This window comes from Musca vetustissima, unplaced genomic scaffold (genome assembly GCF_032173495.1).
Source record: "Musca vetustissima isolate MV318-11 ecotype Yass unplaced genomic scaffold, APGP_CSIRO_Mvet_v1 utg76473, whole genome shotgun sequence".
In the NCBI taxonomy this organism is placed as follows: domain Eukaryota; kingdom Metazoa; phylum Arthropoda; class Insecta; order Diptera; family Muscidae; genus Musca; species Musca vetustissima.
In genome coordinates this window covers 15,409-36,230 of record NW_026887727.1, presented here as the reverse complement: position 1 = coordinate 36,230, position 20,822 = coordinate 15,409, and the positions used below count along the sequence as shown (strand labels likewise).

The 20,822-nt window shown below is 35.6% G+C and overlaps 4 protein-coding genes across 4 annotated transcripts; 2 read left to right on the top strand and 2 right to left on the bottom strand.

Moving 5' to 3' along the window:
* Positions 1-686: 686 nt before the first annotated feature.
* On the top strand, positions 687-1,976 carry LOC133335439 (uncharacterized). The gene is made up of 2 exons (XM_061543711.1): positions 687-1,722; positions 1,783-1,976. The coding sequence occupies exons 1-2, from the start codon at positions 687-689 to the stop codon at positions 1,974-1,976; spliced, it is 1,230 nt and encodes a 409-aa protein (XP_061399695.1).
* Positions 1,977-6,156: 4,180 nt separating this feature from the next.
* On the bottom strand, positions 6,157-9,438 carry LOC133335438 (uncharacterized; the record flags this gene model as incomplete). Its single annotated transcript, XM_061543710.1, has 3 exons — positions 9,078-9,438; positions 8,398-9,016; positions 6,157-6,175 (listed from the first exon to the last, which is right to left on the bottom strand). Coding segments are annotated over exons 1-3 (999 nt in total), but the record flags the coding sequence as incomplete, so codon positions are not given.
* Positions 9,439-11,614: 2,176 nt separating this feature from the next.
* Positions 11,615-12,923, bottom strand: LOC133335437 (uncharacterized). The gene is made up of 2 exons (XM_061543709.1): positions 11,876-12,923; positions 11,615-11,808 (listed from the first exon to the last, which is right to left on the bottom strand). The coding sequence occupies exons 1-2, from the start codon at positions 12,921-12,923 to the stop codon at positions 11,615-11,617; spliced, it is 1,242 nt and encodes a 413-aa protein (XP_061399693.1).
* A 5,012-nt stretch (positions 12,924-17,935) lies between these two features.
* On the top strand, positions 17,936-19,234 carry LOC133335435 (uncharacterized). Its single transcript, XM_061543708.1, has 2 exons — positions 17,936-18,977; positions 19,041-19,234. Exons 1-2 carry the CDS (start codon positions 17,936-17,938, stop codon positions 19,232-19,234), a joined length of 1,236 nt encoding a protein of 411 aa, XP_061399692.1.
* The last annotated feature ends 1,588 nt before the right edge of the window (positions 19,235-20,822 follow it).

Genomic DNA, 20,822 nt, shown 5'->3' with positions numbered 1-20,822 from the left:
ACCCAATAAGAACCAAATGTGCCAAATTTCAGCGAATTCGCTTGCAAAACTCGCTCAAGAACCCCAAAATACCGGCATTTGGGGGTACCCTTATATGGGGACTACCAGAAAAAATGGACCTATGTTTATAATTATATATAATTATTATAGAACTCAAAGTACTAAATTACAGACAATTCGGTAGAAAACTACGATCAAAACCCCAAAAAAACGGAAAATTGGGGGGTACCCTTATATGGGAGCTATGCTTAAACGTGGACCGATATATCCCATCTTCGAACTTGACCTGTCTGCAGACAAAAGACGACTCTATGAAAATTTGTTTAGACGCTAGAGTGATTACAACAGACATACAGACGGACATGCTTAGATCGTCATAGGATTTTACGCTGATCAAGAATATATATACTTTATAGGGTCGGAAATGATTATTTCGATGCGTTACAAACGGAAAAACAAAACTAATATACCCTCCATACTATGGTGGAGGGTATAAAAATTAATTTAGTTTCCTCTCAATTCTGGAACCACTGTGCACTGCTTTAAGAAACGAAGGGGATTGATTACATGCTTGGTGCATCTCTCGTTAGGTATTTGTATACCGGTAATTTGAATATTCCATCAGTTTGATTTATAAACTATACGAAAAAGGTTCTTTCGATCTGAAAAAAAAATAGCTCGCAAACATGTCTAATAATACAGAGACGCCATCGTGGATACGTTGCGAACTATTTGAAAAAGTACTACGTGACAATATAAAAGGATTCGGTAAAATTGAAAATTTCAAAGTCTATCCAGCATTGGCACCTGGAGAGAATTATGCCACAGTTATGTTAAAAGTCCACATCGATTATATCTTGGAAACACAACAAGTTGAGAAAATTACCTTTATGTTAAAGGTTCCACACGACAATGAATTGTATCGCAATGAACTCACTAAATGGGATATGTTTGCCACCGAATCGGGAATGTATAATGAAATTGTACCGGAATTTGAAAAATTATATATACGAAAAGGTATCGATATACGATTTGGAGCCAAGGCATATGAATTACCAGTCTCGGAGGAGTATATCCTCTTAGAAGATCTTTCACGTCGTGGATTCCGCAATGTGCAAAGACAAAATTGTTTAGATTTGGCCCATTGTCAAGGTGTTTTGAAAAAGTTGGCACAGTTTCATGCAGCCTCCGCAGTGTGGGTACAAGAAAATGAACCCTTTCCAAAATTATATCGTCCCGGTATGATAAGAAAAGAGGGTATGACGTTGCTCAAACCAATGTTAACTAGTAGTTTAGAACATGTACTAAGGGCAGTGAAACATTTAAACAATTCCGATAAATATCATACGAAACTACAATATTTTGGAGAACATCTTGAAGAAGCTTTACTCGGCCAAGAAGTCGCAGATGAACGAGATTTCCTGGTCCTAAATCATGGAGATTGTTGGGCCAATAACATCATGTTTCAATACAATGAACTGGGCGAATTACAGGAAACCTATTTTGTTGATCTACAATTACCGGGCTACAGAAGTCCAGCTCAGGATTTATTGTATTTTCTCATTTCCTCGGCTCAATTGGATTTGAAAATTAATCGCTTCGATGAAATGATTCTATATTATTATGAAAATTTAATAGAACATTTGAAAATGTTGGAATATAAAAAACCCCTGCCTTGTCTGCGTGAGTTACATCAAATGTTATTGAGAGATAGTATTTGGGGTAGGTCGAAGAAGTTGCTGTTGATATAAATATTAATTTTTCCCTTTGAACCCTTTCCAGGCATTATAGCTTTGCTCGTTACCATGGCTGCAGTTTTGTGTGAAACTACCAATGAAGCTTCCATCGATAATTTAACAAGTGATTCCCCAGAGAGTCAAAAATTTAAAGAGCTACTCTATACCAATGAACGTTTCCTCCAACATTTAGGCGCTGTCCTACCCTGGATGTTTAACAGAGGAGCATTTGATATCTGATATTATTCGAGTGTTAAACAAATATTTTAACTTTTATTAATTGAGTTGTTGTGTTGCAGGAAGTTTTTAAACAATTAATTAATAACATAACATGCAGTGCACTTGTAATTTATTTAATAACAGCAATAAATCTAAAATAATTAAAAATTAGTAAGGGGAGTGTAAAAAAAGCAATGATTCAGAATTTGATGTAACTTGTCCGATATCCTAATTATACCCTTCACCACACTGTGGTACAGGGTATTATGTCTTTGTGCATATGTTTGTAACAGGCAAAAGGAAACGAGATAGACACATGGTTCCTTTTGAGAATATGCATAGAATCACTTTCTGAGTCGATTTATGCATGTCCGTCCGTCCGTCCGTCTGTCTGTCGATGTAAAATTGTAAACAAAGTACAGGTCGCATTTATAATCCGAATTGGATGAAATTTAGCACAGGTCACTTATTTGGCCCAAGGACGAACCCTATTGAAATTGGGAAAAATCGGTTCAGATTTAGATATAGCTCCCATATATATATTTAACCGATTTAATGGAAACGGTCCCTATATATGTTTCGATTTGCACGAAATTTGGTACAGCCTAATCATTAAGGTCTAGAATGATGTCTGCCAAGTTTCGTAAAAATCGGTCCAGATTTAGATATAGGTCCCATATATAGTTTCGTCCGATTTCATCTAAATGGTGCCCCCAAAGTCCCTATATATCTTGCGATTTGCACGAAATTTGGCATAACGTACTGAATTCAGTCTAGAGTGATGTCCGCCAAGTTTCGAGAAAATCGGTCCAGATTCAGATATAGCTCCCATATATAGTTTCGTCCGATTTCATGCAAATGGTGACCCAAAGTCCCTATATGTCTTCCGATTTGCACGGAATTTGGTATAACGTACTGAATTGAGCCTAGAATGATGTCTGTCCAGTTTCGAGCAAATCGGTCCAAATAAAGATATAGCTCCCATATATAGTTTCGTCCGATTTCATGTAAATGGTGCACCAAAGTACCTATATATTCTTCGAATTTCACGAAATTTGGTATAACGTACTGAATTGAGCCTAGAATGATATCTGCCAAGTTTCATGAAAATCGGTCCTGTTTTAGATATAGCTCCCATATATAGTTTTGTCCGATTTCATGTCAATGGTGCCCCAAAGTCCCTATATTTCTTCCGATTTGCACGAAATTTGGCATAACGTACTGAATTGAGCCTAGAATGATATCTGCCAAGTTTCATGAAAATCGGTCCTGTTTTAGATATAGCTCCCATATATAGTTTCGTCCGATTTCATGTAAATGGTGCCCCAAAGTTCCTATATATCTTTCGATTTGCACGAAATTTGGTACAGCCTAATCATTTGGGTCTATGATGATGTCTGCCAAGTTTCGTGAAAATCGGCCCAGATTTAGATATAGCTCCCATATATAGTTTCGTCCGATTTCTTGTAAATGGTGCACCACATATATCTTGCGATTTGCACGAAATTTGGCATAACGTACTGAATTGAGTCTAGAATGATGTTTGCCAAGTTTCGTGAAAATAGGTCAAGATTTAGATATAGCTCCCATATATAGTTTCGTCCGATTTCATGTAAATGGTGCCCCAAAGTCTCTATATATCTTTCGATTTGCACGAAATTTGGTACACCCTAATCATTTAGGTCTAGAATGATGTCTGCCAAGTTTCGTGAAAATCGGTCCAGATTTAGATATAGCTCCCATAAATAGTTTCGTCCGATTTCATGTAAATGGTGGACCAAAGTCCCTATATATCCTTCGATTTGCACGAAATATGGCATAACGTACTTAATTGAGCCTAGAATTATGTCTGCCAAGTTTCATGAAAATCGGTCCTGATTTAGATATAGCTCCCATATATAGTGTCGTCCGATTTCATGTAAATGGTGCACGAAATTTGGTACAGCCTAATCATTTAGGTCTAGAATGATGTCTGCCAAGTTTTGTGAAAATCGGTCCAGATGTAGATATAGCTCCCATATATAGTTTCGTCCGATTTCATGTAAATGGTGCCCCAAAGTCCCTATATATCCTTCGGTTTGCACGAAATTTAGCATAACGTACTGAATTGTGCCTAGAGTGATGTCTGCCAAGTTTCGAGTAAATCGGTCCAGATTTCTATATAGCTCCCACATATAGTTTCGTCCGATTTCATGTAAATGGTGCACCAAAATCGCTATATATCTTTCGTTTTGCATGAAATTTGGCATAACGTACTGAATTGAGCCTAGAGTGATATCTGCCTTGTTTCGTGAAAATCGGTCCAGATTTAGATATAGCTCCCTTTTATTATAGATTGATTTTAAGTAATTGACGCACCAAGGAACCAATAGGAACAAAACGTTCTGAAATTAGTATAACCTAACCTGTGACAAGTTTGTTTGAAATCGCTTAATATTTGGATAGAGCTTCCATATATATTTTCGCCCGATTTCAAGTAAGTTGGGCATCAAATTCCTCATGTTAGTCAGATTGACATCAAATTGTGCACAACGTACAAAATTGAGCATAGAATTACGTAGTTGCGTTTTCTAGAAGTACAGACATAGCCCAACGGATGACTTATTTATATTTGTTTGAAGTCGATTAACATACTTTATGGATAGATCTAGGTAGATTCTCATTTAGATAAATATCACATATTTTTTTTCATCCAATTACATGTTAATAGTCCTGTTTAATATACCCATAGTGGTGAAGGGTATCATATAGTCGGCCCCGTCCGACTTTACTACTTTCCTTACTGGTTTTAAGCATCACTTTGTGAAATATATTAATGTCGTTTATACATAATAAACTAAGGACCTCGAAAACCAGTGCGCAATGCAGTAAAACTAGCCGGATCGACCCTTTACAACGCTATTGGAACTAAATTGCGAGCTACTATTGTTCCATATTTACCCTTCTTTGGATACCCTCCACCATAGGTATACTGGCAATTACTTGATAGTAGGTGTGACAAAAACCTCCACTATAATCCAAAATGTGGAAATTAAATATAAGTGAACCTATGCAAACAATATTTTTTGCAGATATACAAAATTACAGCCACTTTTGATGGCAAATTTCATTGTTATGAAGTTTTTTATCCACCAGGAAATACTGTCTCGACTACTACTGCAATGAGTAACGGTGGAATTATAATATAGGGCATACAGCTAAAAGTGGACCAGTATATACCTCGATACCTTCCGTCGCGCTAAACATTCACAATACCGAAAATCTATAGGTACCATTAAATGGCCTAAATGTCGACCGATATAGTTCATTTTCGCACCCCAAATTTAGGTTTTCCGAGAATCCAGAACACAAAATTACAGTAATTTCGGTTGGAAACCGTGGCTATACAAATATCAAAATATACAGACCATGATTTTTATACCCTCCATTATAGTATGGAAGGTATATTAATTTTGTTTTTCCGAAATAATAATTTCCCACCCTATAAAGTATATATATTCTTGATCAGCGTAAAATTCTATGACGTCATGTCCGTCTGTCTGTACGTCTGTTGTAATCAATCTAGCGTATAAACGAATTGAGATAGATCGCCAAAATTTTGCATAGAGTCTTTTGTCTGCAGGCAGATTAAGTTCGAAGATGAGATTTCATCCGAAATATCCCTACCAAAAATTATTAATATTCACCCCCTTTTAGGGGTATTCCTTATTTAACCCCCTTTTTATACCCTACACAACTATGTTATCAGCTTTGTGCAGCCCCAAGAGTTTGTAACACCGCGAAATATTGATCCCAGACCCACCTTTAAGCATACCCATCGTCATATCTCGACTAGCTGAGTCGATCTAGACATGTGTATCCGTCTGTCCATTATAATTTGTAAACACGATACAGGCCCTACACAACTATGTTATCAGGGTATTATAGCTTTGTGCAGCCCCAAGAGTTTGTACCACCGCGAAATATTGATCCCAGACCCACCTTTAAGCATACCCATCGTCATATCTCGACTAGCTGAGTCGATCTAGACATGTGTATCCGTCTGTCCATTATAATTTGTAAACACGATACAGGCCACAGTTACGGACCAATCTTCACGAAATTTTTCGTGTAGTATGGGTTCTGGGCAATGAAGACCACTATTGTTTTTGGTAAAGATCGGTTAATATTTAGGGGATGAAATGGACCAAATACTAAATTTTTGTCGGTTTTTCTGGTCGCTCCAGAGACCGCAATTATGGCCCAAACATCGTAACATGGAGAAGGGGATCGGGCCAAAGAATAAACATGCCGGTTTTGATAAAGATCGGTCACGGGCCAAATGGACCGTGAATTTTGTGTGAAAAATGACAAAATTTGTATTCTATGGTGTATATGTTTACTTCTAAAGGACATAGACCCGAGAAGTTGATAGTATACAAGAGGAGTAGCTGATCTTTTAATTGATACCAATTATATTGTCGTATGTTCTCGGATGTGGGAGTTACACTTAAATATTTACAGGTGCTTACGTATTCAGATATTATATAGTTACCCTTCCCACACTAGAGGGCGAAATATAACGCTGATTGATTTGAAATATTCCATGGGGTTCCAGTTATGGCCAAGGACAGCAATTGCAATTTTTGGTGATGATCAGATAATAATTTTGAATGAAGTGGATCGAAAACGTAATTTTTTTGCAATTTTTCGAATCGATATATAGGCCACAGTTATAAGCCGATCATCACCATACAACCCACGCTAAAGTCAATCTGAACAAGTAATAAGAAGGGCTGTACTGAATATTAGTAATATTCGGAAAATATGTCAGTGTATGGAAGATGTGCTGTTGACCTCTAATCGGGCAAGAGGGTGCAAATGCCACGAAATATTCCCAGGCTCGAAATAAACTTCTTTAGAAAATTAGAAATCCGTCGTAGTTGTGTAGGGTATCGTATGGTCGGCCCCGTCCGACTATACTGCTCCGCTCACTGGTTTATATTAAAATAGTTATCTGATTTGTTTCGCGTTTTGAGTTTGATTCTAATTATAATTATTTCACCTGCGGAGGATATCGAGAACGTTGAACTATAGTCCACATTTAGGTTTAGCCCCCCATATAATGATACCTACCGATTTTCGGTATTTTTGATATTTAGCGTAAAGAAATGTATTCTGATGCTGATGATGATGCCAATTTCGAAATAGAGCTATATCTGTTCTCAATTAGGCCGAAATAAATCCTGGGGATATTGGCGATGGCCTTATATAACTGTGGCCTCCAAATTGCAGTATTTGGGAGATGTTCAACCCTACCATGCGTCGTCAATATCGGACCACTTTCTGGGGTTTTTAGGAAAAAGTATCCATTAAAAATTGCTGATATTTGTATTTGGTGTACATTGAATTTTCGGTGTAGGTCCACGTTTGGGTATGTACGTTTTTTTTTCACTTGTTAGGTTTAAATATATGTTGCACTACATGCATCAATATAATTTTTAATGTCAACCTCTTCTCTTTCCGGTAACTTCCATGTCATAAAAATGTTTCGCACAAAAAGTTTTGGTCCATGTGATTCTCTAAAGTGATTTTTCGAAAATGAAGTGGCCTTAATTTGACATTATGTGTTTTCATTGGGTAACAAATCGGGCTATTAGGGCTGCTGCCATGTCTGTATTGTCCCATCTTTGTATTTTTAAGGTTCCAAAGTTAAACCGATTGGTAGAAAATTTTGCACTACGTACTGAAGTTAGTATAACAATGAAATCGGTTCAGATTTAGATATAGCTCCCATATATAGTTTCGTCCGGTTTTAAGTAAATGGTGCATCTGAGACTCAAAGTTAGGACGATTGCCGCAAAATTTTGCACAACGAGCTGAAGATAGTATACCATAACCTGTATAAATTTTCATTGAAATCGATTGGGATTTAGATACATTGAACATTATGACTTCGTCCATTAAAACAGTAATAAAATAATACAAAACAGTAATAAAATATACAAATCGAACTTAACGTATGTTATATGTGTATTCATTTTAAAGGTTATATCTGTACCTATCAGTAAAATTTATAAAAATCCAAAAAATATAAAATAAAAAAATGTATGAGGCTTGAGAGCAAACAAAGAGCCCCCCTCAGCCCTGCATATATTTTTTTAAGACTCAAGTGCTCCTCTTCTGTAAAGCCATGGCATTACAATTTGCAAATGTTTAAGATATCGTTCATTATAGTAAAGTATTTGTCGAAATTTTTCAGCATCTTCTGAATCCCCAACAAAGTTTTCAACATTTGCCACCTCGGTGGGGTCACACAGAACTGCAGACATAATTGAACAAACCACGATCGCCCCTGCAAAGAAAAAATCGAATATCACAAATTATTCATAAATATTTAAAGATAGTTTTTTATTATTCATTTGTAAGCTTACCCCAAATTCCATTCTTTATTAAGGAGGCATGAATATCTCTCAATTTCGGAAGTGGCTTGGAGTACTCTAACAATTTAAGGCTTTCAATTAAATGTTCATAATAATATTGAATTAATTCATCAAAATGTTGAACTTTCAGGTCAGCTTGAGTCGAGGATAAAATGAAGTAGAGTAAATCTTGAGCCACGGGGCCATATCGTGGCATTTGCAAGTCTACAAAATATGTTTCCTTGGGTGCGGAATTATCATCGTCATATTGAAACATAATATTATTACACCAAAAATCTCCATGATTGAGGGCAATAAATTCATCTCCTGAATTCTCTCCACTAACAAGTTGGGAATACATGGTATCTGTAAAATGCGAAAATAACGATTCTATCTGTCCATAATATTCCTCATGATTGGGTAGTTTCCTTGCAGCAGCCAAAACATGTTTAAGGGTGCCCTTAAACATTTGATCGCAGAATTCCCGAGAATCTTCAGTAAAAAACCCATCCAAATATTGTTCATCATATGGACCCTTTTCCAAGACTCTAACGGCTGTGGCTGCATGCCATTGGGCTATCTTACGCAGAACACATTTCGTGTGCATCATATCTAAACCATCTTGCCGTTTAACATTTCGAAAACCTCTTTCCGATAAATCTTCAAGTAGAATATATTCCTGTTCCACGGGTAATTTATAATATCTGGCACCGAAACGTACTTCCACATCCCCGCCTCCTGTACATCTCCTCCAGTTCAGGTACAATATCACGATACATGCCCGCCTCTTTTTTGAACATTTCCCATTTGGACATATGTTCGCGATACAACTCATTGTCTAAGGCCACTTTCATCATGAAATTTTTCACTTGATGGCTATCATCTGATAATAGAAGTTCAACTCGTACCCTTAACATTAGGGTGGCAAAATTTTCTCCAGGTCCCAAAGCATTGGCAACTTTAAAATTTTCAATTGCTTTGTAATCTCCAACGGCTTCACGTAAAGCATTTTCAAAAAGTTTCACATTGATCCATGATGGGACGTTGTTGTTGTTGTTGTTCTTATTTTCGTTATTTGTCATTTGTCAACAAACTAGCGTACGCACAGCACGTTTATAGAGTTGTTTACCGTAGAGCGATGTCCGCGATACTGAACTATCTAAAACCAAATTTCGAAGAGCTTAACTAAACTATGATGATATTCTAAACAAGTTCATAGCAAAAGTTTTAACGTTGCTCTTCGATCAAACAAATGCTATCAATTCAGAGTTGCCAACATTAATAAAATTGTTTATTTTAGGGCATTTATTTTATTTGACGTCATTAATAAACATTTTAAAAGATTATAAAACTTATTTGTAATTACGTTTGCAACAACTCGAATATTCCTCAGAAATCCTGTAAAATATGCCAATTTTTTTAACATAGCTGAGTGCGAATTTCATAGCTGAGTGCGATTTTAATAAAACTTGACACACGTTAAACTACACTAACATCGTAATGTAAAATGTTGTATCAATCGGCTTAACTTTGGATCTTTGGTGCATCATTTGCTTAGGACGAAACAATATATGGGAGCGATATCTGAACTGATTCCAAACAAACTTGACACACATTAAGCTATACTAACTTCAGTACGCTGTTCAAAATTTTGTGGCAATCGGCCTAACTTTGGGTCTTTGGAGCACCTATTACTTTAAATCGGACGAAACTATATATGTGAAACAATATGTGTAAATCAGAACCGATTTTTATACCCTTCACCACACTGTGGTACAGAGTATTATGTCTTTGTGCGTATGTTTGTAACAGGCAAAAGGAAACGAGATAGACAAATGGTTCCCTTTGAGAATATGCATAGAATCACTTTCTGAGTCGATTTACGTTTATGTGTGTTAAGTTTCCTGAAAATCGGTTCAGATTTAGATAAAGCTCCCATATATATTTCCGTCCTTTTAAATGTAAATGGTCCACCAAAGTCCCTATATATCTTTCGATTTGCACGAAATTTGGCACAGTGTAATGAATTAGGTCTAGAATGATGTGTGTTAAGTTTCCTGAAAATCGGTTCAGATTTACATATAGCTCCCATATATGTTTTCGTCCGATTTTAGTTAAATTGTGCACCAAAGTCCCTATATATCTTTCGATTTACACGAAATTTGGAACAGCATACTGAACTGAGTGTAGAACGATTCGTGTTAAATTTTGTGAAAATCTGTTCAGATTTAGATATAGCTCTATATATATTTACGTCCGATTTAAGGTAAATAAATGCACCAAAGTCCCTATATATCCTTCGATTTGCACGAAGTTTTTCATAGTGTACTGAATTAAGTCTAGAACGATTCGTGTTAAATTTCCTAGAAATCTGTTTAGATTTAGATAAAGTTCCTATATATATTTTCGTCCGATTTTAAGCAAATATGGCGTACTGAATTGAGTATAGAATATAGAATTTTATTGAAATTGGTGCAGATGCAGCCATAGCTCCTATATGTATTTCTAACGAGTGTCTGATTGAAATTAAATTTTTAACACCGAATAGCGTGTATCAGTTTTGCTATAAATCGTTTCAATAAATTTGTTTCATGGTCTAAATCTGCACGAATGAAATTAAATTTATCGTAGGTTGCAGAAAGACATAAGTATGTTTCATCGAGGGAACATTGACATGCAATTCTACGGATGCATATGTAGAATATACCCAAAGTGGTGAAGGGTATCATATAATCGACTCAGTCCGACTTTACTACTTTCCTTACTGGTTTTAATTTCAATAGGGTCCTTGGGCCAAATAAATAAGCTGTGCCAAATTTCATCCAATTCGGATTATAAATGTGACCTGTACTTTGTTTACAATTTAACATGGACAGACAGATGGACTGACATGCATAAATTGACTCAGAAACTAATTCTATGCATATTCTCAAAAGGAACCATGTGTCTAACTCGTTTCCCTGTACCACAATGTGGTGAAGGATATAAAAGTGGAAAATTTGTCATCGATAGAAATTTTCAAACGATCGACGACTTTTGTGGCGAAAATATTTGTGATTTTGTGGAAGTCTCCCAATGTCGTTCTTCTAAAGGAAAATATATGGAGTTGTTAACAGTCGGTCAGTAGTACTGTTGACAATGTAAATAGTGAGTCAATAGAAATTCAGTATTGCCATTTCCTACAGGGTAATTAACATTCAAACTCATCTTTTTATTTCATGGATTTAAAAATTTTTACATCAGATCATTAACTCCATTTTAAGGCTCTAGAACACCTCTATTGTGTAGCCAGGGTAAAATGACTTCCAAATGTTTCAGATAACGATCATTAAAATACAACAGCTGTTTAAATTTATCACCATCTTCAGAATTTCCAATGAAATTTTCCATGCTGGCAGCATCGGTTGGATCACACAAAACACCGGACATAATGCAACACATTGTTAGGAGGGCTACAACGTAAAATGCGAAAAATCCAATTTTAATCAATATTTTTATAATATAATGTTTCCTACTTACCCCAAACACTTTGTTTAAATAACGACTGATGAATATCCCTTAATTTTGGTAGCGGTTTCGAATATTCCAACAATTTCAAATGTTCAACTAAGTTGTCATAATAATACCGTATAAATTCATCGAAACAATTTATTTTCAATTGCAATTGTGTGGAGGACAATATAAAATAATACAAATCCTGAGCCACTGAACCATAACGTGGCATTTGAAAATCAACAAAATAAGTTTCTTTCAGTTGATTCTCGTCATCGTATTGAAACATTATGTTATTACACCAAAAATCTCCATGATTGAGAACTTTAAATTCCTCATCATCCTGATTGTCAATAATTTCTGCAGTAAGATATTGATTGAGGTCCTTTAATTTCTTTTCAAATTTCCCATAATATTCTTCATGATTCGGCAGCTTACGAACGGCACCTAGGATATATGGTATCATGCCATCAAATACATCTTCGGTAGATTTCATATAACTGCCATTAAAGAAACCATCCAAATAGAGTTTGTCATAGAGGCCTCTCTCGGCTACCCTCACGGCCGATGCCGCATGCCATTGAGCTAATTTTTTGAGTACAGCTTTGGCATGTTGCAAATCCAAACAATCTTGACGTTTGACATTACGAAAACCGCTAGTGGAGAGATCTTCCAAGAGAAGATATTCATGGCTAGTAACTGGTAAGTTATAAATTCTGGCACCAAAACGTATATTCACTCCTTTATTACGATAAAGTTCCTCGAACTCTGGCACCACATTGCGATACATACCCGCCTCGGTTTTAAATAATTCTAATTTGGACATTTGTTCACGATACATTTTATTATCCGGTGCTATTTTCAGCATAAATGATTGTTGTTTTATAGAATCATTACGCAGCACTACGTCCATATTCACTCTCAACATTATTGTGGCATAATTTTCACCAGGTCCCAAAGCATTTTTAACCTCAAACTTATGGATTCTTTTAAAATCCCCCACCGTTTCCTTTAAGACATTTTCAAATAATTCCGCATTAATCCAAGTTGGCAAATGATTATTTTGCATTTCCATAGTCGTTTCGAATGAGCGGAGAAAAAACTAAACACCTCCAAACTATTTGAAATAAAATTTAATACTAAAGTCAACATTAGAGAGATTGAGAAAATATCAACTAATTTCGTTGTAGAATTGCTGAATAAAATTACAACCGGGTTTCGATTGCATTCAGCAATAGTTCTCAAAATTGCCCATTGCATCTATAGAAGAACTTTGCCACTGCAATCCCCATTTCACAGATTAATTAATTCCAAATCGTGTTGAATGTTTGGCTCAATATTTTACAAAAACAAAACATGTTTTAATAATAGATACGTACATTGGCATGGGTCGGAGTTTATATTAAAAATGAACATTGTTGTTGAGGGTTTTTCTGCTTAAGATATAATTTGTCTTTATCAAGGTACCGGTATTATTATTCGTATAATGTAAATCCAACAAAACCGTTTAATATCTACGCCAATAAAAATAATGAAATAGGGAGAAAAAAGTAAATAAACAAGTATTACATAACATTTCAAACAAGTGAAACTTTTTATTTCCTCCTCCATCTGAAAAACTTGCATCTGTAGAAATATCTATCGAATGCAGACAGATACATTGTTGTCCCCTTCTCCTCGCTACAATCTCTCTATGTGTTTACTGTTTAGTACAGTCGAGTATGCGTATAACGAACACTTGTTATAACGAACATTCTTCGTAGCGAACACATTCCTTGGTCCCAATTTTTTTAGACATACTTTTCATACAAATCTTTTCTCTTATAGCGAACTACGGATATACCGAACTTTTTTATTCGGTTCCAACTTTCAGTTTTCATTTACAAAAAATACCAGGTTCGTCAAAGAAAAAGAAAAGTAACCTAAGTATTTCCAAAAGTACATAAAAACTACCAATATAGGAACCGAATATATTTTTTTCAGTTAATCCTAGGTTTTGCCTTACCTTGGATATAACGAACTAATTTGCTTGGTCCCTACTAGTACGCTTTAACCGTACTTTACTGTATTAACTTTATCACCCTAGAGGAAGCAATTTCATATAAATTATGGGTCAGAGACGCAATGTCTCACAGTGATATAAAATGCAGATGTAGCGTGCAGGAAGAAGTTGATATATTATTGTATGTTTATACATTATTTTGATAAGTTGTGGTACTGGGTATTATGTCTATATACATTTAATTGTAACCGAGAAAAGAAAACGAAATACACCCATAATTCAATTGTATCTAAAATTATATCTTTGAAACCTGTAAGGATTTAAGATATATGTTCGTCTGATTTTCTGTAAATGGTGCACTGAACTGCCATGGTTTGTCCAATCAGTCGAAATCTGGAATTGCGTACTGTATTGTGTGTTAAGTTTTGTTGAAATCAGTTTAGATGTAGATATAGGTCCGATATATTTGTTCTTGTGAACAAAAATGTTCCCATAGCAATGACTTTATTAATGGGGTGGCTTAATGAGCCTATAATGCGGTGTGTTAAATTTCGACTAAACCGCTTAGTATTTATATATAGCTACCATTTTTAAAATGTATAATACTCAAAGTTTGTTCGATTGAACAGCGTACCAAAATAAGTATGAAATAACGTATGTAAAATTTACTTATGCCTTTCACCACACTGTGGTACAGGGTATTATGCCTTTGTGCATATGTTTGTAACAGGCAAAAGCAAAGAGATAGACACATGGCTCGTCTGTAGATGTTAAATTGTAAACAAAGTACAGGTCGCATTTATGATTCGATTTTAATGAAACTTTGCACAAGTCACTTATTTGGCCCAAAGACGAACCCTATTGAAGAAAAATAATTTACAAAAAATTGTTGTTATTGTTTTGTTGTTGTTTTTTTGTAATTAAAGAAAAGTCCTTATTTTTTGATTGCGGGCATGATAACTCCTCACTGGTACATCGGAATCTGAAAATTCCAACGGTTTAAGAAAAAGTACATGTCTGGCTCTGGTATGAATTAGGATTATTGACTTCGCTCTAAAATTAACAAAATGGAGGACCTTTGAAATAAATATTTTTGGAAAATCGCCGATTTTTGACCAAAAACCAAGTCAAACAAGTGAAAAAAACGCTTCATCATAGAAATACCTCCACCATAGAAATACTAAAAATTTTTTGAAATGAAAATATAGGGAACATTCATATAACTACAATTTTACAATTCGATTGATATAAACCAAATAGACAGTTCAGCAAATTCAATGGGGGTTTCCCTAAAATCTTAAAACCCGAAAAATTTACATAGGTGTATACAAAATCCTGAAAAAAATCCATAGTAGTGTATAAAATCCTGAAAATACTTCAAATTATAGGGTGAAGATCATTCATGTAAATGTTTTTTATTAATTTATCTTTCGAGATGAGCTACATGATCGGAGTTGCAATGAAAAGGAAAGCCAGAGAGATACTAATATATGGACCTGGTTACTTAAGCGGCTCATCAGGCATTGGGCAATGTGGCTTACAAATGTCTTTACTTGATAAGTTGTATTTATGTCGACTATTGTTGCGAAATTGCATCTACGAATTTAACCTCAAGGTGTTTGGCATCACACCAGAACATTCCTTTTCAGAGCAGATTTTTCTTGTAGTGACGGACTTTTTTCCATACAGGCTACAATATTTTTCTTCAATGGTATGCAACTGCATAACCAACGGCGAAACATATGGCCACATCGACTAAATCGTTTTAGAATTCCATATTATGCAGGATATGAACGGAAAATTTCGTCTAAAGAATATATGGTGAAATACAGCTATATGGCGATAACCCCAACACTCGGAACAAATTAGCTAACTATTTTAATATAAACAAGTGAAAAAGCGTTAAGTTCGGCCGGGCAGAACTTTGCATACCCTCCACCATAGATATACTGACAGGTACTCGAAATAAAAATATAGGGAACATACCAAAAAGTGTACCTATACCGACATTTCTATAAACCGATTATGGTTCTAAATGTTGAGGCTAGACCACATGTTTCTTTGGACCAAATATATATATATATATATATATAAGGTTAATTATCGACCTTATGTTCTGGGGACGACCCCAAGAAGGGGGCGAATATTAATAATAATTTTTAATTTTGGTTGGGAGATTTGTTACCATATACGACTACAAAATACCAAATTGCAGCAAATTCGGTTACCAACCCGCTCAAGAACCTTCAAAATACCGAAAATTGAGGGTACCCTTATGTTGGGGCTATCAGAAAGAGTAGACCGATGTTTATAATTTTTAGTTTAGATATGTGGGACCAAATAAGAACACAATGTACCAAATTTCAGCGAATTTGGTTGCAAATCGCGCTCAAGAACTCCAAAATACCAAAAATTGGGGGGTACCCTTATATGGGGGCTATCAGAAAAAGTGGACCGATGTTTATAATTTTTTATGTAGATATTTGACACTAAATAAGAACCCAATGTACCAAATTTCAGCCTTACCCTTATATGGGGGCTATCGGAAAAAATGAACCTATGTTTATAATTTTTGGAAAACAGGAACTTAAAATTTCAGCGAATTCGGTTGAAAAACGAGATCAAGCTCCAAAATACCGAAAACTGGGGGGTGGCTATGCCTAAATCGGCTATATCCCATCTTCTTGCCTGCAGACAAAAGACGTTCTATGCTAAATTTTGGCGATCTAGCTCAATTCGTTTAGAGGCTAGAGTGATTACAACAGACGGACAGACGGACATGCTTAAATCGTCATAGAATTTTACTCTTATAAAGAATATATATACTTTATAAGTTACAAACGGAAAAACAAAACTAATATACCCTCCATACTATGGTGGAGGGTATAAAAATAAGGAAGATCTTCACCGATTGGCTTTATCCTAGTTCATACGATAGCTATACTCTCACAGAGAAACGAGTAAAAATTTGGAATCGATTGGATTAATAGTTTTTGAGTTTAAAGAAAAACGCGTTTAAAGTTTGGGAAGCCGTCACTTGATGCTGACACAATAAATCGGCTATATCTTCAAGAGTTTTTGAAATTTTGTAGGGACATTCTTTAATTAGTGTATATTCGAATTATATCAAAAAAAAAAAAAATTTTTTTTGACCCCGAGAATGGTGGGAGGTCCCCTTATATGATGAGTGTTGAGTTTCGTGAAAATCCTTTCAGATTAAGATATAGCTCCCATATATATTTTCGTCCGATTTTAGATAAATAGTGCAACCAAAATCCCTATATATCCTTCGATTTGCATGAAATTTGGCATAGCGTACTGAATTGAGTATGGAATGATGATGGTTAGTTTCGGGAAATCGGTTCAGATTTAGATATATCTCCCGTATATAATTTTATAAGATTTTATATATATATATATATATATATATATGTATATATATATCCTTCGATGGTGCATAGCCTAACTCCATATATATATATATACGTCCAATTAAATGTTTGTCCGATTAACACGAAATTTTGCACAACGTATCAACTTGAGACTTGAATGACGTTATTGCGTTTTGTTGAAATTGGTGCAGAAACAGTGCGGCGTACCAAATAGCGTGTACCAATTTTGCTATAAATCGTTTTCCATTAATTTGTCTCATGGTACGCACACGACTCTAAATCTGCCCGAATGAAATTAAATTTATGTTTCTTCGGATGAACATTGACAAGGAAATGTTACTTGTTAAAATATTGACATCTAATTTTATTCTCATCATAGCTAAAACATATATTTCGGCAATTTGATAAATCACTAACCATTTAGCCCACTTGTAATTGTCAAAATTATTATGCCCATAGCTGTATATTGAAATAAGCACAATAATACTATTATTACACCTTTGTGAATAACATACAGCTTTTCAGTTTAAACGCTTTTTGCAACATTGTTAAATACCTTTAAGAACAAGTATCCAAAACTTAAAAAAAAGCTCATTTGTTTTTGTATGATTTTAAAAACTTTTTGAATCTTTTTCTTTTATGTGCTGAAAGGAAATCCAAAATGTGCTGACAGTTGTTATTTACCTTGCCATAATGTCGGACACCACGAACTGTTCTGCAAACACACCTGTGTGGATAGAAGCGAATCTGTTCAACAAAGTTTTACGTGAATCTGGTCAAAATGTTAAAGAAATTCACAATTACAGAGTCTTCCCAGCCTTGGCTCCAGGAGAAAATTATTCCTCAACGATGTTAAAAGTTCTGTTGAATATTGAACTGGAAGATGGTTCACAAGATAGTCAAACTTTTATGTTAAAGGTGCCCAACAAAAATCAGCATTTACAAGAACAGTGGGATGCATGGCAGCAGTTTGAAACCGAACAACAAATGTATGAAGAAATTATTCCAGCATTCGAGAAGGCCTATTGTAGAGTGGGTGAGGAAGTTCGATTTGGTGCCAAATCTTTTCAATTGGATGTCGAGGAAAAACACATTTTGCTGGAGGATTTAACAAAAAGTGGATTTAAGACATTGAAACGGCAAAATGGTCTTGATATGGAACACTGTAAAAGTGTTTTGCGCAAAATGGCTCAGTGGCATGCAGCATCAGCGGTGTGTAAAGAATCATATCCAACATTACTCACAATGAGAGGAGTACTGAATGAAAATGCCAAAGTCCTGTTGGATCAAATGTTTAATGATTGTCTAAAATATACCCTGAAGGCGATCAAAAAATTACCCCAACACGAGCAGTATTACGAAAAATTGGAAAATTTAAGTGAAGACTTTGCCGGAAAATTACGCTCCATTTTTCAAGCGGACGACAAAGAATTTAATGTCTTAAATCATGGGGATTGCTGGTCCAATAATATTATGTTCCAATACAACTCAGTGGGTCAATTAAAATCAACCTATTTTGTGGATTTTCAAGTACCACTCTATGGTTCACCAGCAATGGATTTATATTATTTTATATTATCATCAGCCACATTGGAATTGAAAATTGACCATTTCGATGAAATGATTCAATATTATCATAAACATTTAGTTGAAAATCTAATATTGTTGGAATATAAAAATGAGCTGCCAACGTTGCGTTGCATTCATGAAATGTTGCTGAAATATGGTATTTGGGGTAAGAATTTAATTCAGATTTTATATTTAATTTTTTTTTTATATTTTTATTTGTCACTTTTAGGCGTCTTTACCTTTAGTGGCATTATGGCGGGAGTACTTTGCGAATCTACCGATTTATCTAATATCGATCACTTGGCTGAAGAATCTGCAGATGCTGAAGCATTTAAAAGTCTATTATTTTTAAATGATCGATTTGTAGAGCATTTAAGTATAATTGTTCCCTGGTTGAATTCAAGAGGCGCTTTTGATTATTAAAGTTTATAAATTATGTCAAAAACACAATCGACAGCACCAAGTTTATGTTTGAAACCAGTAAAGAAAGTAGTAAAGTCGGACTGGGCCGACTATTTGATACCCTTCACTACTTTGGGTATATTCGGGTAAACATTGACAGGAAATTGAACGAACTCAAATTTGTGATCTTTATCTAAAAGCGAACCGACTAACATCAATTCATACAGATGCCTTTCTGCAACTTATGTTAAATTTCATTTCATTCGGGATATTTAGAGCCGTTTGGGTATAAAGGAACTGATCGATTTAAGGGTACTGAGAATGGGTGGGGTCTCCTTAAAGCAAACTTGATAAACGCTATTCGGTATGCCGCATTGTTAAAATTTAATCCCAATCAGACACCGGTTCGAAATGTATATGGAAGTTAGGTCAGACTCTGCACCACTTTCAACAAAACAAAATAACGTCATTCTAGTCTCAATTTGATACGTTGTGAAAATTTTCGTATCAATCGGACAAACACCATTTACCTAAAATCGGACGAAAATATATATGTGGAAACTGTTGAATGCGGCTTTATAGTCGACAAATAGGTGGTATGTGTCGATGTGTTTTTCGTGGGTCTTTTCCAGGATTTGGCGCGGAGTGAAAATCTGGTCAATCGTGGATTTGCCAGGTTTGAAGCCGCATTGGTATGGTCCGATGATGTCATTGACCATTGGCTTCAATCGTTCACACAGCACACTGGATAACACTTTATATGCGATAAACTTTCTCCTCTCTCCTTTTGCTCCCGACAATTCTCCATCACGTTAAATCAGTCTGCAGGGTATATGGCAGCTATTTCTCATCAGTAGCATTACAACACTCCTGATCGTACCATGGGTTTCTTGGTGGTGGTTTTTGGTACCCAATTGTTCCTTTTGCTGCAGTTTGTAGGGAAATTCTTTGCCATTGTAAATCACAAATTTGAAGTGCTTTCTTGAATATGCAAAATATACATAAGTTGAGTTGCTTTTCGACGTCAGTTTCCGTGTTGTATTAACACACCTTTGCTGCAACATTAAGACGGGTGCGTACCTTGGCTGCCACAAGGTAATGGTCCGAATCGATATTCGCTCCTCGGATCGATCGGACGTCTAAAACACTAGATGAATGCCATCCGTCTATCACAACATGATCAATTTGATTTCTCGTTACTTGATCCGGAGAGATCCAGGTGGCCTTGTGTATATCGAATTTGAATCTGGTGCTGCTAACTACCATGTTTTTTGCTGCCGCGAAGTCAATCAACCTCATGCCGTTGTCGGATGTTTCTTCATGAAGGCAGAATTTTCCGACGGTGGGGCCAAAGATATTTTCCCTTCCGATTTTTGCATTCAAATCTCCTAGCAGAATTTTAATGTCATGGCCAGGGCAGCGGTCATATGCTGTATCTAGGCCGTAGGAGCATGGGGACAAATATGGCTGATGTAGAAGAACTTAGCTTTTATACGGATTATAGCAATTCGCTCTTCTACTGGAGTGAATCTGGAGACAGGGTCTTTTATTCTCCTGTTAACCATAAATCCGCAGCCAAATTCATGTCTCGTTTCATGGCAGCTATAAT